Consider the following 27,488-nt stretch of genomic DNA (forward strand, 5'->3'; position numbering starts at 1 on the left):
ACTTGTTTACAATCAAAAAGTAGGAAGAGGAATAGAGAGAGATTTGGTACACCCATTTGCCTTCCTTCTCTTTGTGTCTTACCCACCCACAGTCGCAGTCTACCACAACTCTTGACCTACAGGTGGCAAGATCAATGTCACAATGATTTTAATTTATGGAAATCTACAAAAGGCTTACCAAGTAAATGTGTGGACTTTCTGTTGGTTTTATATTTGCAAAACTTTTTTTCCTAACACGGTTCCCATGCTCACTGAAAAAAAGGCACAACAATATGTATTGGCAAGACTATAATATATAAAAGTTAAATACTGGGAAGTGTGGAATTATTACTTGACCCCCAAATATAAAGATGTCAATAAAGAAGAAATTAGTGCCTGTTTTACTTGTGAGATCTCTAGCTGACATATTTTTAATCCACTGTTTCTAATACAAATTCTAAATCAGTAGAGGTATATATCAATTGTTTTACTAAGTAGCATGGGTTGGATATAGGGCTTAAATAGAAATGAAGCAAATAAATTATTCACTTCTGCACAGGGGAATCTTCTATTTCCTTCTATTTTAAGAAATACTTTCCACTAGCCAACAGAAAAAAATTAACATAGATAAATTATATCCCATGTGAATATAAGGGATATGAAGGAGGTAAATCTAAAATATTGCTAAAAACCCAAAAGGAAACCTTTTCTTTTTGGTTCATATTTTAAATTATTTTTCTCTAATACTATCTAGGTCAGCTTGTAAACAGAAAATACCAAACGAAGAAATAATATTTCTGCATTCCTGATGATAAATATTTTAATACCTTCAAAGGAACATATTCAATATATTTTAAAAGTTTCTCTTTTCTAGCCATAATTCTTTCATTATTTCAGCTCAAATTCATATGGCTTTGATCTTATGAAATTTATCTTTTTTCACAAATTAACCACTGATAATTAAAAAGAAAAAGCCCTTCTCTGCTGCGGATAGATCATCTTGCTTCATCACATACAACAAATTGACCAATTATATTATTTAAAAACTCTTTTTAAAAGTCTCTTTGTCTTTCCTACAGTTCTGTAGTTTCTGTCTAATAATAGCAGTAGTTACCATCTCCATCAGAGCAGTGTGTTGTTTGGGAAAGAAAAATTAATTCTATTAATAGGATTCACTCATAGATGTAAATGCCACTGTGACAGGCCATCAGTAAATCTGAAAGGAAAGCAGATTCTCCACATGCTGTTATAATAATGCACTTTTCCTTAGAGGGATGAGCATTACAGTGTGGGGTGTTACAATGAGTTTATAGTAGAGATTAAAGGTATCAGAAACATGGTAAAGAAAAGATACTATAAAGAAGCTGCATATCAAACCTAATTTATCTCAAAACATTGAGGTAATAATCTATTTGTATAGACTTTTGCATTTGCAGTAGCATGCTGCAGTCACTTTTCAGATGCAGATCAGCCAAAGAATAACAGTAAGAAAAGTAAATGAGAACTGTAAAACAGATTTAAGCATTCAGTTTTACTAATAGATGGGTGGCGTTTTAAAACCTGCCCTGATGATCATCAGTTATTCCTTGACATTTCTACCACTTTATTTGATTTCAGAAGACTGCTAAGAAACTCTATTGTCTAAAAAAAAACCACCAAAAAATTAATCTCCATGGTGTGGAGAACTCTGATATCATCAACTTTTCAAGTTGAGAAATTAATTGCCCAAATATCTTGTTTTTAGACAAATTTAAAGCAATTTATGCTAATGTCCTTCTTGAAAAACTGTGATGAAGCTATACTAAACAACTCTAAGCTATACACTGTCAAAACTTTAATCTTCAAAGAAAACCATAGTTTCTTGATGGATGTTCCTAAACAGATTTTAATTGTCCACCTGCTGAAAAGTTTTAGTTAGCACTGAGGCATTTTGATGTGATGACATCAGAACTATTTGTGACTTTGCTAAGACACATGAATTCAATGCAATAAATGTAGCTAAGAACACTTTCAGCTTTATCATTATGAAATGGCAGCTGAAACCACAGAGTAATGTTAATATTCTTGGAAAGTAGGTTATAAATCAAAATGATATGCTGCTTAAAAATATGGAATCAAAGTATAAAATCATTTAACATTTATACCATTCAGTTTCCTTTTAAGATCAAGGTAAAGCCTCATTAAGGCTATGGAGTACTTTCAGAAACCTAATTTCTAAACTTTATAATTTACATCATTTATAAAATATTTTGGAAGTTCTTTTTCTGCTGTCCTGTAGCCATCAGAATTTCACAAAGCACTACCTGAAAACCACTTGTGTATGTTATTAAATAATTCATGATATTTAGATTCTTCCCCAGTACAAAGAACTGCAGAACTTCCTATCAACTTCTCCCTACAAAGCACCAAAAAAAGAGAAAGAAAATGGCCTAGCCGCAGCAGAGATATATATTTTTCTATTGCTCCTATCTATATGTATCCCATGTAGTTTTTTTTTTCTTTATATCAGTATCTACAAATAGTGTTTCCTCTATCTGGACACCTGCTTTTAATAGCTTTATTTTGTGTTGCTGAATAAATGCTTTGCTTTTTTTTTTTTTTTTTTTTTTTTTTCATTTCTTTTCTTCCTTTCCCTATTGAGTGTCAGTGACGTGTAACAAACAGAAATGTTTCACAGACACCATCTCAGTGACTTTCTTTGCATGCAAATGTGGTACTTTGCTTTTAAAATATAATCCAGTACTATTCTGTGTACTTAAATATGCAATAGTTGAAATATTTTGAAATTCTCTTGTTCCATTGCTTGACAGATTTCATCTGGCTTTTTTGCACCAAATTCTTTGTCAAACTACTCTCTCCTTTATACATCTAGTACCTCATTATATTTTTGGATAGATATGACCCTAATACTTATAATTTGCTTAAGAGGGAAATACAGTGTTTTCTTCAAGCTACTCAGTCTAGACATTTTTATCATTAGCATATTTCATATTACAAAAAGCCTTTGTTCAGATAAAGTGGAACTGTGTCCTGCCATTATATTACTAAGTTATAAGTAGATAAAAAATTTTGTCTCCCTCCATTATAGTACTATGCAATATGTTTACAACTGAACACAATCAGAACCTGAGTTACTGTTTCCAGTGTTCATCCTGTCATTTTCCCTATTCAGCATGTGAGCATGTTTTCTACAAATCTTTGCATTAGTATTTCCCCTTCAAGAGAAATCTCTACAGTACTATGAGAAAGCACAGCTAAGAAATTATCATAGTTCTGCATCAAGGCTGATGGAGCTTGAGTATAAGGAAGAGAGAAGTGGAAAGACTGACAGTAGAACAAGGATTGGTTTGAATAGAGATACCAAGGAGCAGTGATGTGTGTCTTAACCCCGCTATAACAGGGTTATATGAGCATGATGGGTATTTTGGAGAACAGAAAAACTATACAATGCCCCAAATAATAGCAACATAACAGATTTTCTTATCCTCTCTTCATACATGAAGCTGCTAAACATACCGAAAACATGAATGAGTCTTTCAAGGCAAAGTCATTCTACCCAGTTTCACATAATTGAAAATATTTAAAGGTTTTGTTTTCTCTTTATTTAGTTAAACATTTGTCATCAGTCACTAAGAAGACTTTAGTACTAAATTGTCATTACAGAAGCGTTAACGGAGATTTGCAGATTCTTAAGCACCTATATTTCAGTATTAGTACAGTTGGATGCATTAAGTGCTAGTGCCAGAAAGCATCACTAAGCAGATAAGTTTATATCAATATATTCTTAAAAGCTTAACTTTTTTCTTTCTCTGTGCCATAAAAGTCAGTCATGGAATCACACTTATAATCCAGTTTTCCTTTGTTACCTCTCACAGTATGTTAATATCTACCTGCATCATGGGTTTTGAGGCTGGGAAGATTTTGGTGGTTGGATTCAGTGCATTTTTCCTCAGTGATTGTTTTTGTCTTTCAGACTTGAATCTCCTACTAGATCTTTGGTGATGGAAGCACCCAGGGGAGTGCAAGTCAATGCAGCTGCAGGAGACTTAAAGGCTACCTGTAGGAAAGAGCTGCACTTACAGTCCACAGAAGGGGAGGTAAGTTCAGCCAGCAGAGAAATGTTATACAGCTCTGCCCAGCATAACACAAACAGTGTGAGGAAGGTTTATTCGACAGCAAGGTAAACAACACAAAAACTATTCTGCATTTGCCTTTGTTAAAGTAATTTTGGTTTAGTTTCTTCAGTTATTAATACTTATTTACTTTTTTACAAATATTTGAATCCATAAGTATCATTCACACTGAAAATAAACTTAGTTAAATTAATACAGATCAGAATTACTTGTAAATTAAGAGTCAAGGAAAAAGCTTCCATGGAACAGAGTCGGTTAAGTGATACTCATAAAAAATTGATTTGGATTAATCTGTAAAAATAAGACAGAGAAGTTTGGATTAATTTGGATTAATGTATCATTAAACCATGATTAAGAGGTTTAACACATTTGCTCTACCTGTGGTTTGAGTCCTTAAACTTTTACTATCTCTGTAAGAGAGATAGAGTACTTCAATTGTATGTTCATTCTCCTGTTTCATTAGCGTCTTGTTTCAGAGATCGGTGATCAGTGATTGGCATAAAATGACTTTGGTATAGATTCTTCACATGTAAACCTGTGTGAACTCATGAAAATGATTCAAAATTGGGTCACTTGTTGGGATGACAATCTATGTATTGCAAAAATGCATGAAAGAGTACTGGCAAAGGAGTCCTCTCATCTTCAGACCATAAAATGATATAACATTAAAAAAAAAGCCAAAAACTTGTTGAAGGCTACCAAGAGCTCTCAGATTTGTATTAGGCACTTTGGAGAAATTGACAGATTTTCAAATTGTTCTCAGAGGGACTTGCTACATTACAGCACTTTTGAAAATCCATAAGGTAAATATCTCATTGTGAATTGAGCTCTTTAGAAATTTTTTGCCTTTTGTGTTTGTATTTTGTATTTTCTACCAAATGTTTCCAGATATTTTACATACTATCCAAAATAAGCAAAACCAAATAAAACCAACATTCAGATCTGTGACAGATAGTCCCCTGCAATGCACACTCTGCATTACAATGCAGACAGGAACATTTTGGCCAATATACTGCATCAAAAGCCTATTTTGATAACATTTTTCTATTGATGCAAGTATCTGTCCAGCATAATTAAAGCACTATGTTTTCCTGATTCAGAGCCTCAAATATTTATATACCACATGCCCCACCTTATTTTTGAGTTTCTCCAAAAGTTATCTCTTCCCCCAGTGTCTCACCTTTACTTCCACCTGTTACTGTTTCCTAACATTACTGAGATAGAAGTAAAAAATCTAATCCTCTTTTAATAGTAAATATTGTCCTGCCTCACCACTGTCCTTTCTGTGGGTATTTTTGGGTCTAGAGCTTCTTGTACCCTGTCTTGTTTTCCCTTCATAAATCCCTACCTGGCCAAATCTATCATGCTTCCTACATTTATTAACCTAAATTTTGCAAATAGAATGTATTCCTTTGTTCTTTCCCTTCATGGTATTGCCAGAGGGTAAAAGTAAAACTTAAATTAAAATTAAAGTTTAAAAAAAAAAAAAAAAAAGAAGCCAACAGAAAGACTGTTACCTTTCCTCAGCCTTCCACTATTCTTTAAGCAATGCTTCTTTCTATATTCTCTTTGTTTTGTATCATACACCTCTATGGGGATTCGTAAAATATTTTGTCTGTGGATCCATCAGGTTTTTTTCGCTATATCAACACTGTGAGTTCATTGCATGACTTCTCATTTTTCTTAAGTATTTATCTTATTGAAAAGGTAGTTTTGGGAATAATGTCCTTTGACCTCAGCTGGATTTTCAGAATGGGAACCCAAGGAAAGGTATAATGCCTATATTATGTATTATTCAGAATGGGAATTCAGTTTTGTATTAAATGTTTTGTAGGAAAAAAAATGCCAGTGAAAAGCTGACTTTTCTGAACTTATTAAAAATCAGTATTTTCTCTATGTGCTAAGACTTTGCACATCTGTGATTTACTACAACGATGTTAGATTGATAATTATCAGAAAACTAACTACCAACCTTTGCCCACTCTTTCCCAATGAACTGTTCTATAAATATACATCTGACAAAGTTCAAAGTCTTGAATACTTGCAATTTCAGTACAATCTGAAATGAACTGTAGCTTAAATCCACAGAGAAATTATATCTTGACCAATTCTATCCTGAGGTCTGACCAATGCCTTTATAGTCTACTTTTTAACCTCTTACACTGGAGAGGGTTAGAGGAAAATGCAGAAACAATTTGGAAGGTATATGATAGGCTCCACAGCATTAGCTGTTGTGCAAAGTTCTGTGGCCACATTAGGGAATTGCTGGACTAATTACAGCCTGGTGTGAGGAACCAGGGTAAACATCTGATGGATTAAATATCTACACAACAAAATATTGATTGGTTTTCTTGCTTACAGACCAACAGATAAACCAGAGATTAGCAGACAGCATAAAAAACCCCCCATGTTTAAAGGGTTTATCATTATTCATTTTTAAGAAAACACATTCTAAAATGACAAAGTATCTGTATTAAAAATAATCTTCATTTTAGCCTAAGAATTATATGCCTTATCAGTCAGGTTTCTTCCACAAATAAATTAGTATTTTCTTTGTGAATTGGATCTGTGAACCATTTTCATGACAAGACAGTTTGAACTAGAAAGAAATGCAGGGTTTTTTGTATTACTTTTATTCTGGTTAACTAAATTTAATTTTTTAATGTTTTTAAGCTTTTCCAAAAACTCATCAAAGATACGTGAATTAGCATTTTCTTTCTCTAGCAAAGTTGTTGCCCTATTATGACAGAAAATAGCACTGTGGCACCTGGAATTGACCAGTTATAGCCATGTTATATAGAGTTATGCATTTACTGACTATGAAAAATAGATTTTCCTTTTATTTAAGAATAACTTCAGAATATTTTTAAGAACATAAATGAGTTTATGAAATACTTTTCCTCTAGCTTTATTTCTATGCAGTATAATCTTTAGCCTCCCACATCACAAACCGAATGCCACTGCAAGCATCCTGAATTCTGCTGTTTGATATATTTTCTTTTTATTTACTGCAGTATTATAATAATCCTTTTAGGCCTATTGCACATTATAATGTGTGATCCCAGACGGAATACTGGGGGCTGTAATTTAGATTCAGATTCTGCTGCCCTTTCTAAAGCTCTTGAGCTGCACCCTTGTGAGTCGAGGCATCGGCAGAATCCTTTGATTCAATTAAAACTTGGCATTTAATTGTGAACTATGTATTCTACTATAAATAAACCATAGCCAATGGCTTAAAGCAGCAATCATTTACAAGGAATGTGAAATGTGAAGCTCCAGGCTTCAGCTGAATCCACTGGTTCACATAAGAAGAAAAAGAACACTTCTTGTCTCAAAATTCAGCACAATGACTGCTAGTTGACTACTGCTTTTTCACATAAAAGTGTAATGCAAAAGTATAGATCAATTTTGAATTCTGTAGATATTTTATTTTCCTAGATATAAAAATATTTGAATTGAACCTGGAACACATTATTATATAAAGACAGCAAGCTGAAAGGACTATTTGATGGTGTCCACTCTTTGGCCTAACAACTAATTGCAATAATTTTGACCATACAGAATCACAGAATGGGTCAGGTTGGAAGGGAACCACAATGGGTCATCTGGTCCCACTTCCCTGCTTAAGCAGGGTCATTCTAGAGCACAGGATTTTGTCCAGACGGTTCATGGATATCTCCAGTAAGGCAGACTCCACAACTTTTCTGGGCAATCCGTTCCTGTGCTCAGTCACCCACACAGTAAAAAAGCTCCTTCTCATATTTAGGTTGGAAATTCCTGTGAAAGAGTTTCTGCCCACTGCCTCTTCTGCTATTGCTTGGCACCACTGAGAAGAGCCTGGATCCATCCTCTGACGTCCTCCCTGCAGATACTTATAGACATTGATGAGGTCCCTTCTCAGCTGTCTCTTCTTGAGGCTGAACAGCCCCAGCTCCCTCAGCCTTTCCTCATAAGAGAGATGCTTCAATCCCTTAATCATCTTTGTTGCCCCCCACTGGACCTGCTCCAAGATCTCCATGTCCCTCTTGTCCAGAAGAGCCCAGAGCTGGACACAGCACTCCTGATGTGCCTCACCAGGGCTGAGCAGTGGGGCAGGATCACCTCCTTTGACCTGCTGGCAATGCTCTTCCTAATGCAGCCTAAGGTCCCATTGGCCTTCTTGGCCACAATGACACTCTGCTGGCTCATGGACAGCGTGCTGTCCACAAGGACTCCCAGGTCCTTCCCTGTACAGCTGCTTTTCAGCAGGTCAATCCCCAGCCTGTGCTGGTGCATGGGATTACTCCTCCCCGGGTACAGGACCCTGTACTTGCCTTTGTTGAATTTCAGAATGTTTCTCTCTGCCTAACTCTTCAGCCTGTTGAGGCCCCTCTGAAGGGCTGCACAGCACTCTGGGGTACTGACTGCATCACTCTGAAATAGAAGGCTACTAAGTAGGCTCAGCTCTTAGGAATCTTGATCAGCTGCTATGTCTCTTTGCAAGGAGCTTCTATGTAGGTTAGGCTCTGCACTTTCATTGCATCCTGTTGACTGTCAAAAATGAAGTCAATAAAAGGAGAAAGATGTACAGAGGCTTCTCATTTTTACAAATGTATTTATATTAATCACCCTGTCTATGACCTTTTTCCTATTTACTTCTTTATGCCCTTGTATTTCCCTGTCAAATTACACTCTATCATGGCATCCTTTGTAGAGTATATTTTGTTGTTTCTGGCATAATATGGCTGATCTCTCGTTATGGTAAGGCTTATAGCTGTCACACTAAAAATGAGCAATATTCTTTAACAGACAAAGTTTACTCAAAATCAGTGTGGCAGACAAGAGGTCAAGTTGATATTTACCATTTTAGCACACCAGATTTAATGAAGCATGCAGACAATGTTATTTTGTAGAGGCTAACAAATGCATATGGTACTAACATTTGATCTATAATCCTATCCAGTTCTAAATCCAGGAGATGCATTTAACACAGAGATTAATAATTAAGGGTTAAATATTAATATTTAATAAATCTGCAGAAATCTTCACTTGTAAGATCAAGTAACAGTACTATTTTAAAGCATTTGGTGGCATTTTTGTGGATGGTTTTTATGTTCTGAAACAGAAAACAAAAAAAGAAACAGGACATTTTAAATTAAGTAGGTATACTGAAATTGAATTACCTTGTTCTACAGGCTGCTTGCCATAACTAGGAGGAATGGCAGGTCAAAGACAACAACATTTCATAGATTAGTTCAATTCAACCAAGTTGTGTTTGTCTGAGATTAAATGTATGCAAAAAAAAATTAAATGTTTGCATGCGTTAATTAAGTTCAACAGACAATAAGCAATGGCAGGCTATAGAGCTCAAAGATCCACAGTTTTTTCACCAAAAATTATCTAATACATGTGCTGCATTTTGTTTTCAAAGCCTTTTTTATGGTATTAAGCAGTTGACTTGTTACTGTTGTCTGTGAAAAAAGAGATTAGTGAAAATGAAGGGAATTTTTTCTGTATTCTTTTAAATTATAGGTTTAAAAAATTCTATTAGTATGTTTTGACAGATACTTAAAATTGAATGCATATTATTTAAAAAAGAAAAAAAAACCTTTCATTTTCAAACCAGTTATTCACATGTAATTTAATTTATAGAAAAAACCAGTGTTCTGTACCAGTCTACAATTAAAAATACAAAACTACAAAAGCAAAGCAGTTTAACTGAAAACACCCATATTTAAAATGTTTTTTTCATGGCCAAATGTTCAAGACCCACACCATAAGGAATTTTATTAGAATGGTAAAAATGGCAATGAATAATTTATTATATAATTTTTTTTTAATTAGTATTGCCTTTTAATCTAATGATTATTTGAATGGTAATTAAGTTTTTTTACTCTGTAGTTTTAGCACAAATATTCCAAGTACATTTTCTTTTCTGGACTGTGTACATAAATCACAAAGAACTCACATCTTTCCAAGACTGAATGAATTTGCAAAGACTGAAAATTATTTCCATAATAGAAAGAATAAATACATCAGGAAGTTTTTTGCTTCAGTAGACACCCATATACTGTAGTGTGGTTATAACTCAGAAGTTCCAAGATGTACTCTTGTGTATTAAATTTACAAAAATTCCTACTTAAGATGAAACCTTACCCTCACAAAGACCTCTTTGGTACTGACAAGTCAAAACATAAATTCTTCCATTCAAGAACGAACTGTACACTTCACTAATGTACAGTGTTATTTTCAACGTATAGATATGTTATTTTTCAAATCTTTCTCAGATGTCAGTAGTTGCAGTCATAAAATGAAGATGAGAATGGAAGCAATACTGCCAGGGTGGCTCTGCTCAGGTGTACCAGGTATAATCTTTAGAAAGAGAGCATTCACCACACCAGGCCACTCTTAGGCCTGCAGGTCTCATTTGTCTTGTGGTCAGTTGACCCTAGTACTGTAGAGAATACATTTTCAATATGCAGTTCGGACCAGGTATGTTGGTCTTCTCTGAATATTTAGTATATTCAGTTTCATCTCAGTCATTGCATTAATTTCACTCTTAACTGTTCCTCAAAACTATTAATCATTACGACCAATATGGTTCCAGATATTGTGCCACCATATGTTTAAATTTTCCAGTATATACACTATCAAGTTAATATTTTAATTTTTCATTATGACTTTTTGTTCCTTTTTCTCAGAACTATCATATAGATTTAATGAAAGCCACAGATAAGTGTTAGAACAAATGGTCCATGAAAACTAAAGTACTTCAATTTATCCTATAGATCATCTCAACCTTGAATATTGAAACACATCTGCATCTGAAAATTGTATAGCTGACTCTAGTGACCTAACCTATATAATCCTCTTTGTGGGATGTTTCTGATAGCATATGCAGAAGAGCAAAAAGCCTAAGAAAAATCCTTGCATTCCTGTAATTCAGATTAATTGAATATTTAAGGAAATCCAAAAGGTTTATTTAGTGAGACATCACTACAATGTCATCTCAAACTGGTTAACACCCACCTATCAGATTGCCTTCTTTTCTTTCACATTTCCTCCAGTTTCCTGCCCTTTCTTATCTACATTAGACTTGAAATATGCCTTTGCAGCTGTATAGAATTGCTCGTTTAATCAAAGAGTACATGGATACAGAAAATTCTTCAATGTCTATAAATCCTAACTTTTTCATTTAGCTGTATCAACTTAAACTGTCATTTGCTCTCTTGAGAGGACTTAGTCAAAGACTCATTGGAGAATTTTATACATGACAGGTTCATATCTCTGCATTAAAGGCCTTGTACAAATATTTGATTTTTTACCTCATGCCTGTATCTTTCCCACTGAAAGTTTGCTCCTTCAATTTAGTTCATTGTTTTGTAGGTAATCGATATATTCTGGCTTGCCTTCCTCTCCCTTTCCCTCTCAATGTTCAGATTAGTAATACAGTCTGATGAGCAGGTGAATGACAGATCTTCATTAGCAAAAAATGTATGTAAAAAGAGTACCATTTTTCCATTCCTATCACATGCACTACAGGCTGATTCAGCTTGATACTTTAATTAGTCAGAAATCAGATCTACTTTTAAACACTGTAGAACTAATTTATTTTCCTCTGTACTAAGATGCATGAGACCAAGCAATGATCTGGGATTTCCAAACCTTAAGTATTTAGAGAGAATGATGCTGCTCAGGACTCTGCTCTCCATGAAATAACATTTCTTTGAGTAGCTGCTGCCTTTTCCATTTTGCAATCTGTCAATCAGTCTCCTACAATGTTTCAAGAATGGATGAAGGCTTTGGTTTTATTTGTGCCTATTTATCTGCTGAGGTGCGAGGCTCTCAGAATGGGTATGACTGGCCAGCATTGCCTTGATGCATGTGAAGTATTAAATGGCTTCTCTCATACCTCTCACAGCAAAACAGATTAGAGAAAGACTGTGTACACAGGCACTTCCATTAACTACTGTTATCTAGCAACAGTGTTCCCTAGAATCATCATACTGTTTAATTTTTTGTTTTGTCACTTCTTCCCTTCTCTTTAAACAAACACCTGATATCATCAGGCATAAAACAGTAAGTAGTTTAAGTTTTGCTGGTCTTGGAGGAGTTTTAGCCATGAATTTCACTTTTTAGCAGATCAGAGGACAGGAAATGGATATCCTCAAATATGCATTATGTTCTCTGAAATTCCTAATTAATTGGGCTACTCTGGTGGTATATTTGGATTCCTGCTTAACTAAGAGATAGCAATGTTGCATCTCTAAATTTCGTCTTTCATTTATAACCTTGACAGCATATGTACAAAGTAGGTTTTAATACTGCCTTTAAACCAGCTTTATTAATCCTCTTCATCTCAGGCTTCACCAGGGAATAGCTATAGGAATGTGATTAAATTGGACTCACCACAGCAGATATCACCCTCTCAAGAAACCAGTTCAATTTTCTCAGACACCATACCCTAGTATCCACACTGCTCACCAGATGTTCTAGAATGCATGCTGGGACAGGACTTGATAGCTAACACTCAGGATTAGGATACCAGCTAAACCTGGATTGTTCTACATCACAGTGTGAAGTTTGTAAGTATCAGTGGAAAAGTCTGCACAGCTATGCTTATAAAGATCATTTCATTTAGTGAGCAAAATAACTGAGCTACATTGTATTGTAATGCACATCAGAGTAAGGTGCTCTGAATTAAAGTCTTGGAGCAGTATGAGGAGATATACTTACAGCTTTTTACCGGCTAGGCTCATAGTTCAATGCCTTAGAAAGCCTCGGGCAGCCTAGAGAGGTAGCACGGGCAATCCAGCATTTCAGTAGCTCTAAAAGCAGTAAATCGCAGCTGCAAAACTGATATCACCAGCAGAAGCAAAGAGGGAGAAATATAGCTTTTGGTTTGCCTAATTCTTGCAATTAGAAGCTTTCAAATAGAAACAGACAACAAGATGTTCGCAGAAAGGGTTGCAAAGCCACAGAGGGCGGGCCCCCTCTTGGTCCTTTCTTTTATTCGGAGAAGGGGAAAGGGGAGGACTGGGGGCAGACCTGGGGTGACCGGCCAATCAGACACTGCTAAAGAGTTGGAGTTACATTTGGTTTTGCCTGCACTTGGAACAAAGTGGTTCAGAGCACATGGCAGAGAAAAGTGTCGTGGGGAGGAGGAAGGGAAGCTCGGAACAGGCAGCAACAGCAGTACACTACAGAACATCTGCAAAAAGGTTGCAGAAGTGTAGCTCTCCTGATGTAAACAAACAGAAAAAATTTGTGAGCTCATAGAAAATAATATAATAAAATTTATGAGATTTAACTCCAGCAGAACTCTGACACATAGGCCCTCTTAATTTTTGAGTTAATTCTTGTTTGAATTGAAACATGTCTTTTAGAACCCATTTAATTTTGTTTTACAGATTTCTCATGATCCTTCCCCATCATCACTGCAATTAAGCTGTTAAAATGGCCAGTCACACAATCTATCAATAGTATAAAGAGCTCATCTTGTATTTTTTTGCATTGCCTTACACGTATGTCTTCTACATTGAAGTGCATTTTATTATTGCATATATAATATTCTAATGTATCCAGCTTCCTTTTTTTTTTTTTAATAAAAGCAAAGAAATAGTCTTTTTCTTATCTTCTATGGTATTCCAAGTATATCAAGGTGTGCTGGTTTTGTCTGGGATAGTTTTTATTTTCTTCACAGTGGCTGGCATGGGGCTGTATATTAGATTTGTGTTGAACACAAGGTTGATAATATAGAGATGATTTTGTTATTGCTGAGCAGGGCTTTGTTGCAGCAGGGATTTCTGCAATATGTATAGACAGCGAGGCCTGTGGAAAGAAATAGGGACCGATTCATGATAGATGTTTCAGAGATCTTTATTCTTCAGCCACGTGGCCGGGGGACTGCCGAAGAACTGAGCAATCACGGGACAACCAGGGTACTCCCCGGGCAGGGGAACACCAAACAACCAATGGGGAACGGGATTCACCAGGGAGTAGGGAAACCCCATAGGCCATGCCTCTACTCCAGGGTCCCCTCCTCCCAGACCCCAGGCCATGGGGGAGGAACCCCAACAGGGCTTAACACAGACCCAAGGACTTTTGCTCTTCCTGCTGCCATGCTGGGGAGGAGACTGGGCGTGCATGGGAAGCTGGGAGGTGACGCAGTCAGGACGGGTGACCTCAACTGACCAAAGGGACATTCCATACTGTATGACATCAGGCTCAGTATGTAAAGCTCCTGGGGAAAGAAGGAATAAGGGGAAGGGCCTTTGGAGTGATTGCGTTCGTCTTCCCAAGTCACAATCATATGTGATGGGGCCCTACTCTCCTGGGTTTGGCTGAACACCTGCCTGCCCATGGGAAGCAGTGAATTAATTCCTTAGTTTGCTTTGCTTGTGTGCATGGCTTTCCCTATTAAGCTGTCTTTATCCCAACCCATGAGTTTTCCAGCTTATACCCTTCCAATCCTCTCCCTGATCTTTCTGGTGGGGGAGAGAATGAGTGGCTGTGTGGCTGCTGCCTGGGGTTAAACCATGACACAATGATTACCGAAAGTCAGCATTAAAAGTCCAAAAGGCCACTCAGATTTTTTTTTTAAGCTCTATTTGTTAAAAGTTATCGAGAACTGCTGATTAAAAGTATATGACATTACTGGCTCCAGTTTAATATCCTGTTGAATTACTGTTGAAATTGAAAGTATTTTATCACAGTCATGTTCTGACATCAATTTTTGATCTTTCTCCAAGTACAGAACTATGCTGAGCACTATTTAGTACAAAAGATATACTTACACAGACCTTGCATTGTAAAATGCTACTGGATTTTTATTCAATGCTACTGATAAATCTACTGTTACTAATTTAATAATGGACCTGTTACCCTTTGTTTTTTCTTGATATGAGAAGTGAAAGAATACTTTTAATTACTTGTCACTCCATTCATTATTATATCCTTTGTTTCCTTCCCACATTTTACCAGTTCCTCGTTTCTAGTTTGTTATTAAACTCTTTTTCCCCCATCTGTTATTTTGTTTTCTTTTTATATTTGCCATAGTTACTTTCACATTTACTCCTAGCTGAGCATTTTAATATATGTAATCTTTTTTTTTTTCCAGTTGTAATTCTAGCAGAACATTATTAAATTGTTCCCAACACCATCCACATTTCTTGCATAAAAACTATTTCTTCAGGGGTTATGACTACTAATTTTCTCAGGTCTGCGATACTGGACTTTCCAAGCAACACTGTGGGTTTGTGTGTCTAAATACATCATTCCTTTGTCATAGAAGTTACAGAACAAAGATACTAATTTGCTGCATTTTAGTTTTGTGATCACTTCTTCTTTCAGTCACAATGTAAACTAAAGCAGGCATTGTGACCTGCAGAAGCCACCTTTGCCTCTGAGATTCTCCCTTTCTGCCCTTTTTAGTGAGTATTTCCTCCCATAACAGTAATTGCTGTGGAAGCTGGAGAACTTAGAGTGATGGGGAGTTGTAGTGTTTGGGGCTACCTTCAGACTATAATTACCTTCAATAATTCCAGTCATTTACAATGCTTCTGCTGTGGATGGAAACATGACTATGCATCAATCCTTGTATGAAATTTTATCCAGCCACTTTATTTTTTTCCCAGCCTGCTATTCCTCACATCTCTACAGCAGGAGCTCAGTAGTGCTTCTCCACTGCTTGGCTGCCATATACCACTGATTTTATCGTAAAATAATACTTGCCTCCTGTAGAAAAAAACCCAATACTTTCCATATGTCTTCAGGTTCTTTACATGTATTGTGAACATTGTGGTATAGCAATGTCAAGTTGGCTTCGTTGATTTTAGATGCCACACAAAAAGCACTAGCAAGTATTTAAGGAACTCACCTTCTCCTAAGCTTCATACTGTTACCTCCAGAGCTTAAAGCCATTTTGATTTGTAACCTGTCTTCTAGAAATTCTTAGTCTGCTCCTGAGATAATGACTGATCTTACTTTGGCTCTTATTTATTCTTTCTATAAATAAAAAATACATTCTAAGCAGCTGGACACTCATCTGTTTGTGTCAGCGGAAGACATGCTGTTTTCTGCAAATGTAAGAGTAAATATCGCAGAACTCAACAGAAATTCATGAATGTTACTGGTATCTACAGTTTCATACTGACTCGTTATTTCCAGTGGAAGATTAAAAAAAACCACAATATTTTTTAATCATATTCAATGTTCAAAAACAAATGGGAATATCTTGATAACCTTCTTAATAAGACTAACCTGAAATCTTTCCTCCTCTTAATTTAGGTCAAAGAAGCTCTTTATTTTGTGCATATGACTTTGTAACCTTATTTAATTATTCTCTGGAAGTAGCTATTGTTAAGCCCCAATAATTTAGCACAGTTCAGCACATATTTTCAACTGCTTACCGGAACACACTGGGGAATATGCTTTAATATCACTTCACACTCATTAAAATACAAATTCTGCTAGAGCAAGTATATGCTGCTGCTATGAGTGAATAAATTTTAATCATAAAGTGTCCAAGTAAAAATTCAACCTATTGAAGAAGATCGTCAAAATGTTTTTGTATAATAATCTTTGTACCTGAATAAACATGTTGGTGAAGTAATTGCATGTACTGTAATATGATTATTAATGCAGAAACGACTGCACAGAGATGAAAAAAATAAATTATGACAGCTTTTTTATTTCTAAAAAGAGTAATTTATAATATATATTTATAATACTTCTAATGAAATATTTCTAAAAATTTAAATATATTTGTAAAACATCACAGCTGCCTCAAAGCACTTCTTTAAAATATGTCTCAATGCTGAAAGAAATTTATGTACTTCTTTTTTTTCTCCCTCTTTTAGATATTTTTAAACGCAGATACAATCCGCCTGGGAAACCTACCGATGGGCTCCTTTTCATCCTCTTCCTCCTTCTCCTCCTCCTCCTCACCCAGCTCTTCAGCTCCTCGCCAGACTATCTATGAGCTCTGCGCCTGTCCCAATGGTAAACTTTACCTGTCCCCAGCAGGAGCAGGCTCCACATGTCAATCCAGTAGCAACATCTGCTTGTGGAGCTAGAATGACTCCGTTTTATCCTCACACCAGAATAGCCTTTTGTTACTATCCCTCTGCTTCACAGTTCTGTTCGGTTTCCCTTGTGACCAGTTCGACGCTTCAAACAGCCTGCAGAGCAACTTCTTCCACTGTAAGCAGGAATACAGCGCTGCCTTCTCTTGTGGTTTGTGCTGCCACTCAACACAGAGATGGGAGAGAGATCAATGTATTCTTCATCAGGAAACCTAGAACACAAATCACCTTTTTTTCCAAAAAGGGACAATAACACAGGTGCCTTTGCTACTTGAAGTGAAGCACATAGTTTTAGATTTTTGCGGGACCTGGATATGAACTGCACATAAATATATATCTAGACAGAGAGAGAGAGTACAAGAATTTGCCCAGAATCTGATAGTGAGATGAATTTGTTCCCCCTGTATGATAACTTTACTGTCTGAAAGCACAATTTTCCATTCATCTTTTTGATGTAAACTTTTATCCCTGAATTTTAAAATTTTAAAGCATTGTGTGATGCTTGCTTTACTAAACAAATTCAGTAAATGGTTTTTAATACAAAAAGAGACAGAATTCCTCCCTGACTTTGGTTTCTTTAAAAATGTGTTGTTACTATTTGTCTACTAAGTCTAGGGTTTTGTACACTAGGAAAATTTTGGAAGTGCTCAGCAATATTACTTTCAAAGTTAAAAAGACATATGCTCTTGTTTGTCAGATCCGAATGACCTTATATATATTTTCTTGGCCACTGCATGTGAAGCGATTGCTTTGAGTAAAACATACAGCTTCTGGAAAAGAAGAACAGGGTAAAGAACAAAATTCTGATGATATGTTTGTTGATCAGTGTATTGCTCTTCACAAGGTCCTCATAATTGGCAAACCAAGAGAGAAATTTTCAAAGGTACATTTTGTCCATTTTCTGAACATGTCTAACTGCTGCCACTTGAACACAAATGTTGGTACTAATGTAACGTATGATGCTGAGAAGCAGTGCACTAACAACCTGTATGACATTCACATTTATTATTCTCTTTTGTTTACCATCTGCTGCTGAGGTTTCAAAGTAATAGTAGTATATAAAAAACTACACATTAAATGACATTCAGTATTAAAAAGTACGTCAATATTACATTGACTTTACCAGGTCTGTGTTTAAATTATGCAGCCTCATTTACACTCAGATCTCACCCAGTTTCATGTGGGATTTGTTTCTTGTATCAGTGTTCGTACTCATTTGGTTTGATTGGTAATTGAAATCTTATAAAAAAATGCTTTGGTATGCTGCTGGTAAATTTGTCACAGCATTAATTAACAAGAATATCTTGAAACTTGCAGAACCCAGGAAAGTAAAACAGTATAAAAATGTTTCCTATTGTGGAAGATGGCTTGATTATGTGAGGTAAGTGTGCTCTTTAATTCTATTCTTTAAATTACATCACCTAACTAGTATTTTTAGAGGCTTGAATCTAAGATTGCCAATGAAATGAGAGCTTTTATGAAGTAATTCTAAAGCTAGGGGAGATGGTGCAAGGTGGGTATTTCTACACAATTTTGCTTTTAGAGAAAAAAAAAGAGAATGAACAAACTAGTACTGTGATTGCCTTTGCATTTTATTACCACCTAATAAGCCTGATTTTGTTTTCACTTCAGGTGAAATTCACTCCTATGCAGAAGACCAGCCCAAGACGTGTCAATGGCTTGACTGGTGCTTGCCTTACCATTGGCCCTCTTCAGAGGTGTGAATTTCACCCCATAGCAAGAATTCTGTATTTTCTGGTTTTAACAGTTAAATGAAGATTTTAAATTGATTATTTTATGTCTTCAAAAGAAGGCTGTTAAGAGCTGACTTGTTGTCTATTTGAGATTTTTCTTCTTTGAAAGAACATATACTAGAAAATATTGCAAGAAAATATATTAGAAATGAGGATTTTAGTAAGAGGGACAAAAATAGAGATGACAAAGAAGACGACAATAAAACATTAGAAAGTGTAGCCATACAATAAACCCTTAAAACTATAGGGATATAGATGTCTTTTTCTTATGCACACAAGTAATAGAATGGTAGTGTGACAGTCATGAACAAATAGCATTTCAGGAGGAAAAGTATAAGTATGAGGGCACATCTACGCATAGTCACTATCTGTGCACACCTACATACATTTGTTGCTTAAAAGATGAACAAATATAGTGACTAATCTACTTGATGAATTAAAATGTGGCTTCCTACAAATTGCATACAAAAAGCCTAAGGAGCTTTTTTCTCCTCAAACAAACCTGCAGGATGGCTTGCAGATACTTTGTAACGAATTTTCCACAAAAAAAAATTCTTATTGGTTTGTTCTTCACCTTCTGAGATTATTTACCTGTTATTTGTTTAACAAAGGTCTCTGTTCACTGGATGGAAGGACCCAACCTTAATAAATTCTACACCAACTTGGTTGGGAATGGGCAGGTAGGAAAAAAAATCTGTTACGAGATTAATTTTAACAGCAAGACTGAAATAATTTGCCACTTTATATGAAGAGAACTCAGAGGAGATATGTGGGTAGTACATTGGACTCCAAAAAACCAAGCCAGTAAGTTCACATACCTCTGCACTGTCAGGATATTCATTATTGGAGTCCCATCAATATGAAGTAGAGCATATTTAAGAGCTTCAACAGCCTATGAGATAGAAAAAAGTTCTCATGATGTTTTAATGTTCTGGTGAATTTCATAATATTGATGTTTTACTTTAAATCCATTGAAAACTGTAAGAAAGGAAGAAAACAGTTTTTATTTGTAAAAGTATTTCTAGTCCACATGATTTCAGGGAGTATTGGAAAAGTGATCTCAATGCATTAATCATACTAAAAATTTAAAATGCCATCCTTATGACAACAATGAAATATTTGAAAATACCTTATTGGCTACATGTATTTAATATATGATAGATTTATCTCCTGTAAAAATATTTGTGTCATATTATAGGATACTGTCTCTTTCTTGTTTTAAAAAAAAAAAAAAAAAAAGAAGAGAAGAGAAGAGAAGAGAAGAGAAAAATAAAAGCATCAGCCAACCTCTCTGAGCACTGTTAGCTGTATGGTTTGTATTGCAGTTCATTCATTGGTTAAGTGTTAAGACCAAAGACAGACACTCCTATTATATCCAACACTATGACACTGCTGTTTCTACTAATTCTGTTGGAATGAAGAGATGAGAAGTTGTAATTACAACATGAAATGTAACATAGTTTAGATTTGTGCAGCATTTTGAGCTGTAGATTTTCACTTTTTTCCAGGGTTTAAATTTTTGTCAGTGTCTTGTGATTACACTACTATTCATGCGTATAGGGGTCTTTTGGTGTTCCTAAGAAAACATGCCAGGACATTGCTTCTTTGAACTGAAGTTATACTGGTTTGCTTGCAAAGTTTGCTTGACTGGGTAAAAGAATTCACTTTCAACCATTTTAGATGCAGAGGGTTATTAAATCTGGAAGATACAGCCATAAATGTCTAGAAGGATTTAATGAAGGATGTTTAAGATATTTGGTTGCTAACATAATGTACCTTTTAGGGGTTTTTTGTTTTATTTGTTTGTTTTGATTTGTTTTTAGATTCTAAATAATTGCTAAATAAAAAAAAAATTAAAACTTTACACTATGGAATTGTTATCAGCTGATTCACTGTAATGCATGTGAAAGTTGGATCAAAATCTGAGTGTCATATTGTTTCAATCCCTACTCAGTAAAGGTCTTCTACCCCTTTTTGTTTTGTAACCTTCATGTTAATGGTTTTCTTGTGTATAGAAGTATATATAAAAGATGGGAACTATTTTCTTACACATACTATGCAATATGTTTGTAGAACTGCAATATTACCAAAATTACAAAAGCTGTGCTTTTGTACTCTCTTGCTTTATGTAAAACAAATCTTTTTTCTATTTAATGGACTGTCTGTCTTAAAATTGTGGATAACATTATTCAAAAGCAGTACACTGAAACTTTTAAGATTTTTATTTTATTTTCCTTGGACTTTTTTTTTTAATGAAAATAATAGCAAGGTTTTGGAAGTTGGAAATTTCTTTTCTTGGAAAGCTAGAACTTTTTCAGCATGTAATTAACACTCTCAGTTTGAAATGTTTCCTGTACTTCTTTAATTTGTCTTAGCATTTCCATCTGGTGCTACTATATAACCATAAATAAATGTGATACATTAAACAGGAAACATATCAGAACTAATTTCAAGAATAATCAAACAGGAATCCTGCTAAGGGTGAGAAGAACATGTAGAATAGCTGATGAGAAACTTTTGGATTTTCTGTATATTTTTGATAAATATTATTTGTTAGTTTGCGTTTCCTTACCTCTGTCTACATTAGCAGCATGGTAAGAGCTTTTATTTGTTTTTCAATTGTTTTGTCCTCGCACACAGAATATGGTACCGTTTTATTTCAAACTTTTTTTTTAAAACAACAGACACTGCATTTAAATGCAGTGCTTATGTTAAGAAAACCAGTTTTAAAGAAGTGTAGGCTTTATTTCTACATCAGCATTAGTAAAGTTAAAATTACAGTGCTGCTTTTTCATCTACCATTAGAGCATATTACACTGCTCAAGTTCCTTTGTGTCTTGCCAGAATAAACTTAAACTGTATGTTCGTTTGAACAGCACTTTTTTACAAGCCACTTGAGAATTACACAGTCATGTAAAAAGTGATGTAACCAACTCAAACAAATGCTCTCTGTGTTTAACTTGGGCAGTGTCAGTGCTGGTAACAGCACAGCCTTGCACAGAACTCTGGAAAAAAGTAAGGTGAGCATTTAGGGGGTTTGTTCACACTGAGCTCCCTGATGCCATATTACGATTTCATCAATATCCAGAGTAGCTAGACAGCAGCTACTTTCACAATGCCTAAAAAAATCAGTGATTTCTGTACAAGAGCAACAGTTGTATAGAAATATCAGTTATATAGGAGAGTATATCAGTAATATATACTGATAAGTCTCAAGTGACTAAAACATGATAGGTGATACAGCAAGAAAAATTATTCGTAGCTATTTTACTCAGTGTTGGACAGGTTCCCCAGTCCAATCTGGGGAAACTACTGACAGTAAAAGAAAAATAGAAGATAAGTGAAAAAAAATCCACCATAAGCATTGTGTTGATTCAACACAGTCCACACTGAGACTAGAATTTAATACAAGTTCTCTATGTAAAATATAGATATTTCTCCTCTGAAACTTTGAACTGAGCTTCAGATTACGTTCTTTGAATTTGAAAGTAGTATTTGAGCTTTAACCAACACATTTCTTATACAGGCCAGGATCAGGAGAGCTCAGGTAAAATCTTCTACTGTATATCCGGTCTGATTAGAGTCAATTAGCCAGAAAAGAAACTAGTCCACTTAACTAAAGAAAAAAAAAATTAAAAATTGAAATCTGAAAGTTTTGCTGAGTTTTGGAAAAATTTTAAGTGGATTTCACATTTTCAAGGAGTGCCCAGCTCTACCAGTGTCTGCAATTCTGACATGTTTAAGCAGTGACAGCAATGTATATTAAAACATTTGGCCTTATGGCTTATCAGATTCACTTAATGCATGACTTGATCTGAGAAGTAAAATGGCTTTTGTTCATATGTATACCTCCTGGTTTGTGAGACCTGCGAGGGAGAAGTTCAGCTTTCAGCATCATCTAGAGCACAATGAAAAGTAGGATTTAAGCATTAGAGAAGCATTACTGAAGGCAAGATGTATTGTTTTCTGTGCTTTATGATATTTTGAGAGCTTGCATACAGTCATTCTTTACCGCTGAGAGATCTGCATTCTAGCACAATAACTTATTTCTAAGTACATATTTCAGAACTATTCTGAAAAAAATACATAATTGTTTTCTTTCTAGGTGATGCTTACTCAGTTTTCTCGTCCCAAACACTGCAACAGTTAGTAGGTCAAATCCTCCTTCTTAATTCCCACCCACTCTTAACTCTTCTTCAGCTGAGCTTCAGTTGTCCCCTTAAGCATCCTCCTTTCTTCACAAATAACAAAAGAATAGGCAACAAAAAGAATTTTGCCGTCTCTTTATCAGGATGCTTCCTCTGTGACTTACTTAAACTGTGTCAAAGGGGAGATTATTTGCTTTGTGACAACAGAAGTTATATAAGGAAAACACACATAGGTAAATATCAGTTTTAGTCTGTCTTACTAGAATGAAACTTCTGGAGTGAAAGATTTTAGACTATAGGCTTCTTAATAACTTTTAATTTCTCAGAAGTTTTGTCATTCAATGAATGTATTTAAAATACCATAAAATAAAAATGCAAACTATCCTATCCTGTTACATCTTTTTTAAAATAGAAAAGGAATCACTGAGCTCATTATTTGTCCCTCTCTACTAATGTGCTTATTTACTTTTACAAATTTGAAAGGAAAAACAGAGCTAAAATGTTAAATAGTATAACGATAACTATTTAAAACCCCTATTAATAACAGAATATTGTTCCTTTTAGTCCATGACTGACATTCTCATTTATCTTTGGAGAATTAATGCTCTAATTTCTTATACAGTGGCAAGTCTTTTTGCTGTTTTGTGTGATCTTTGGGAGATAGGAAACCTCTGATGATAAAGGAAAGAGGATAACTACACAATATTAAAAGAAGCATCTGTGACAGTATTCCCCATGCTACCGTGGAACCAGACAAGATCTGGGGGCACTTACTCATGAGGAGAGAGGGTCTTCTACAGCATTTAAATATTGTGAAGAAAACAGTCAGGATGCTTTCCAGCTCCATGCTCCCCTGGATGACTGAGACATGGTGTTGCAATAATATTCGAGAGACAGACAGAAAGAAAGTGGTTTTCTTGATCTGCATAGGGATGTGTAGGACAGTGGTGCATAGGCAGTAAATCCAAATCATGTTGAAACAGTAAAATACATAAATATAGCTGAAAGATGGATTTTTTTTTTTTTTAAGTGCAAAAACAGTCATGAAACTTCTCCCTAAGCCTCAGAGAAACAGAAAGAAAGTCAGGTGAAGATGTGTCATAGATTCCTAGAATGGTTTGAGTTGAAAGGAACATTAAAGCACATCTAGATCCAGCTCCCCTGCCCTGGGCAGGGAGGGCCACCTTCCACTAGACCAGCTTTCTCAAAGCCCCATCCAACCTGACCTTGAACACTTCCATGGGTGGGACATCCACAGCTTCTCTGTGTAATCTCTGCCAGTGCCTCACCAATCTAAACCTAACCTCATTCAACTTAAAGCCAGTAACCCTTGTGCTGTCACTTACATGCCCTTGTAAAAGGCCTCACTCCAGTTTTCTTGTAGGCCACTTTTAGGTACTGGATGACAGCTCTGAGGTCTCCCTGGAGCCTTCTCTTCTCCAGGCTGAACAACTCCAATTGTCTCAGCCTTTCCTCATAGAAGAGGTGTTCCATCTCTGTAATCATTTTTGTGGCACTCCTTTGGAACTCACTCCAACAGCTCTATGAGTAGTTTTTGTATCTTTATATCCTTGAAAATTTCCTTTCTTTTCTTGGCTCTTTTAAAAGCCAGCATCAGGAAGGAGAAAAGCAGTAAGCTAAGTATAAATTTTGTGCTTCTCAAATAGAAGGTGACAATGAACTCTCTGTTTGAACATGTACTCTGTTTATGGCAGATAGAGGTGAAAATAAGCCAGTACAGTAGGGTGGATTCAAACCCTGGTAAAGTCAATAGGAAATACTGACAAATTTTGTGTCTATGCATTAGGCTTATATGCTCATTAAAGGTTTGTGCCAAAAAAAAAAAAAATTGTCATAGTCCATGACTTTTTATACTGCATTTCTAAAACGCATCATTAACATTAATGCAATTTTCCCTCTGCAAATTGTTCCCACTTCTAACTGCAGGTACCACTTTAGCTCCCCCACAAGGAGAACTCTAAATAATTGTGCAGTCTTCAGTCATTTGTCAAAACCAAATTAAAAAATTACAAGATGTACAAAGTGAGTCATAAAAAAAAAAGGTGAAAAAAATCTACTGCCACTGCCTTTTTGTATTTTGGTCCAGTGTTTTCCTCACAGTAGAGGAGTTGCACTGTTTCTGGAAGCAATAACATTGATATTTCTGGCCTTCTCACTCACTTTTAAAGAGGCTCTGCAGACCATGCTGCTTCCCTTCCCTTTTGCACAGGAGAGGAAAATTAGGGAAATTAATTCTTTCCCTTGGGTTTGGGCTTGATTTTTGTTGCATGGTCTATCTTTAGATGTACTTTAATCCCTAAGTGTAAAGGGAAGGGAAAAATCTGATGGCAGCTACTAAGGCTGACAATATTAATTGCAGCATGGAGTGGGTTATTGCTCGAGATAATAATTACTGCTATGGTGAAGCAAAATGCAGGATGAGAAGGGAGCATACAAAGAAAAAGCATGGAAAGAGAATAAAGGCATGGGAAAAAGAGACCAAGAGTGATATTAGAACAGGTTTACTGTTTAAAGGGGAAGAAAGTGCTATATAATTACTAAAAATTATCTTTACCTCTCTGACCTTGTCAAATATATCATTCCAAAGTGCAGAAAGAAGGGGAAGGCTTCAGGATTGCATTGATTCAGAAGTCCTTTTCAAGACCAGAAAAGTACTATTCCTAGGAACAAGACAGTACAAACAACATCAGAAAATTTCTGTTGCTTCTCTGACCTCTCTGTGACAAGTGGAACAGTTATGAAAGCTGTAAGCTATGGAAACTGTATAGAAGACAGAAAGTTTTATGTACAAAAGTACAGTTCTGGAAGAAGAAGTCACTGAGGCTTACATTAGACTACAGCAGTGTAAATGGAAAATAGCTGGAGCAAGAATTAGCAAATGGAGAATAGTCTATAGGTTGGTGAGGTTTTGTTTGGTTGGTTGGTTTTTTTGAGGGTTTTTTTATGAGGAAAGAATCTGGACTGTAAGGTATTTTCTTCTTTCTTTCTTTCTCTTTCCTTTTGTTCTATTTTATTTTCCAAACAGCATCTGAGAGCAAACAGACTTCAGCTGTGATTTGTTTCACAGCAGGAAACAAATATATATATATATGAATATATATGTGTGTATATGTGTGTACATATGTATACATATGTATATATGTGTGTATGTATATATATATATATGAAAGAATAAAGAAAGCTGAGCTACTTACAAGCATTTTGGAAACAGCAGTTTTCTTGTTTTATGAAAGGTTGATCCATCAGCTAAAGAATGGGACTGATGAAAGCACATATTTGTGTTCAGAGTTTTTAAACATATTTATCTCTTCTCACATCACATTACACAGTTTTCAAGCCCAGATGAGTCCTCTTATATTACCATGTAAAGACATATTTTATATCTCTACATATGAATTAGTTCATATGCAGTGCAAATTTTCCATAAAGGTATTTATTCTCTACAATGACTATTGCCGCCTCATCTTCAAGTTTCTTAGTATAAACTGCTGGACTCTAGTAGACCTACTAAAATTCTGATCTTAAAATCTTGGTACTTCAGTTTTTACTTTGGGAAAGTCTAGGACACTGTACCAGTCCATTCTACGGTGCTGTGATAATAAATGTCTCTTCTCATGCATGTTAGCATACATTTGTGAGCAAGCCACCACAGGCTTAACCAGATTCCTGGAGCTGCTTCTAAAATTGTTTATTTACCTCCAGTTTCCAAAATCTTGCATGGCTTTAATATAATGTGGGTTTTTATCTTTTTAATTAACTATAGTACATTATGTACTTTTTAAGAGATTTAAATTATATACTTAAACCACAAAACTTTATTAATGGCCATATGTTCCTGAGAACTGAAAGGGAAAAATACATTTGAATCATATTGTGTCACACTTTACAGAACAGTATAATTTCTGTTGTTTTAGATAATTTTCCTATCTATTTTTAGGAAAGCTAACGCAAATGTTTAATTAAATTTGAGATTGTACTGTACTCCCAGGAAATATCAGTTCAGTTAGACTATTGCATGACAAAGTATCAACATTCCAAAGAAACAATTCTAAATGGTGTATTATTCCCTTTTAGAAGTAAATAATGTATTCTCATGTTGTGAAGTATCACAAATTAAGTTATATCAATTTTTAAATAAATGTAAATAAAATACTTTAGTAGAAACTTCTGTGAAATGTGCACCTTCAATTTATTGATTTTTTTCTGGTAACATAATTAATTGGGAAAATATGTTAAGCTACATGCTAATCCTTTTCATATTTTATTGTGTTTTGCATTGTCTCACACATCTTTTTTGTCAGTGGGATATACTTTTCTATGGTTTTTATGCAGAATTCATATGTTTTTGTTCTATTATTTAATTAATATCAACTTATCCTTTGGATTTAT

The 27,488-nt window shown here is 35.2% G+C and overlaps 1 protein-coding gene across 2 annotated transcripts in view; it reads left to right on the forward strand.

Moving 5' to 3' along the window:
- SGCZ (sarcoglycan zeta) overlaps nucleotides 1-27,267 on the forward strand; it is a 421,638-nt gene extending 394,371 nt beyond the window's left edge. Inside the window, exons 7-9 of one of the 2 annotated variants that reach the window (XM_042053578.1) lie at nucleotides 3,953-4,076; nucleotides 16,952-17,093; nucleotides 17,229-27,267. In XM_042053578.1, coding sequence (XP_041909512.1) covers nucleotides 3,953-4,076; nucleotides 16,952-17,093; nucleotides 17,229-17,392 — 430 coding nt within the window. In that variant the 3' untranslated portion in view covers nucleotides 17,393-27,267. Of the gene's footprint in view, nucleotides 1-3,952; nucleotides 4,077-16,951 lie in introns of both variants that reach the window. The other variant, XM_042053579.1, reaches the window with a different exon arrangement.
- Nucleotides 27,268-27,488: the final 221 nt, after the last annotated feature.

The sequence above is a fragment of the Corvus kubaryi genome, unplaced genomic scaffold, assembly GCF_017639235.1.
Source record: "Corvus kubaryi isolate FWS band 111438036 unplaced genomic scaffold, C.kubaryi_AGA036_p1.0 split1-131, whole genome shotgun sequence".
Taxonomy (NCBI): Eukaryota; Metazoa; Chordata; class Aves; order Passeriformes; family Corvidae; genus Corvus; species Corvus kubaryi.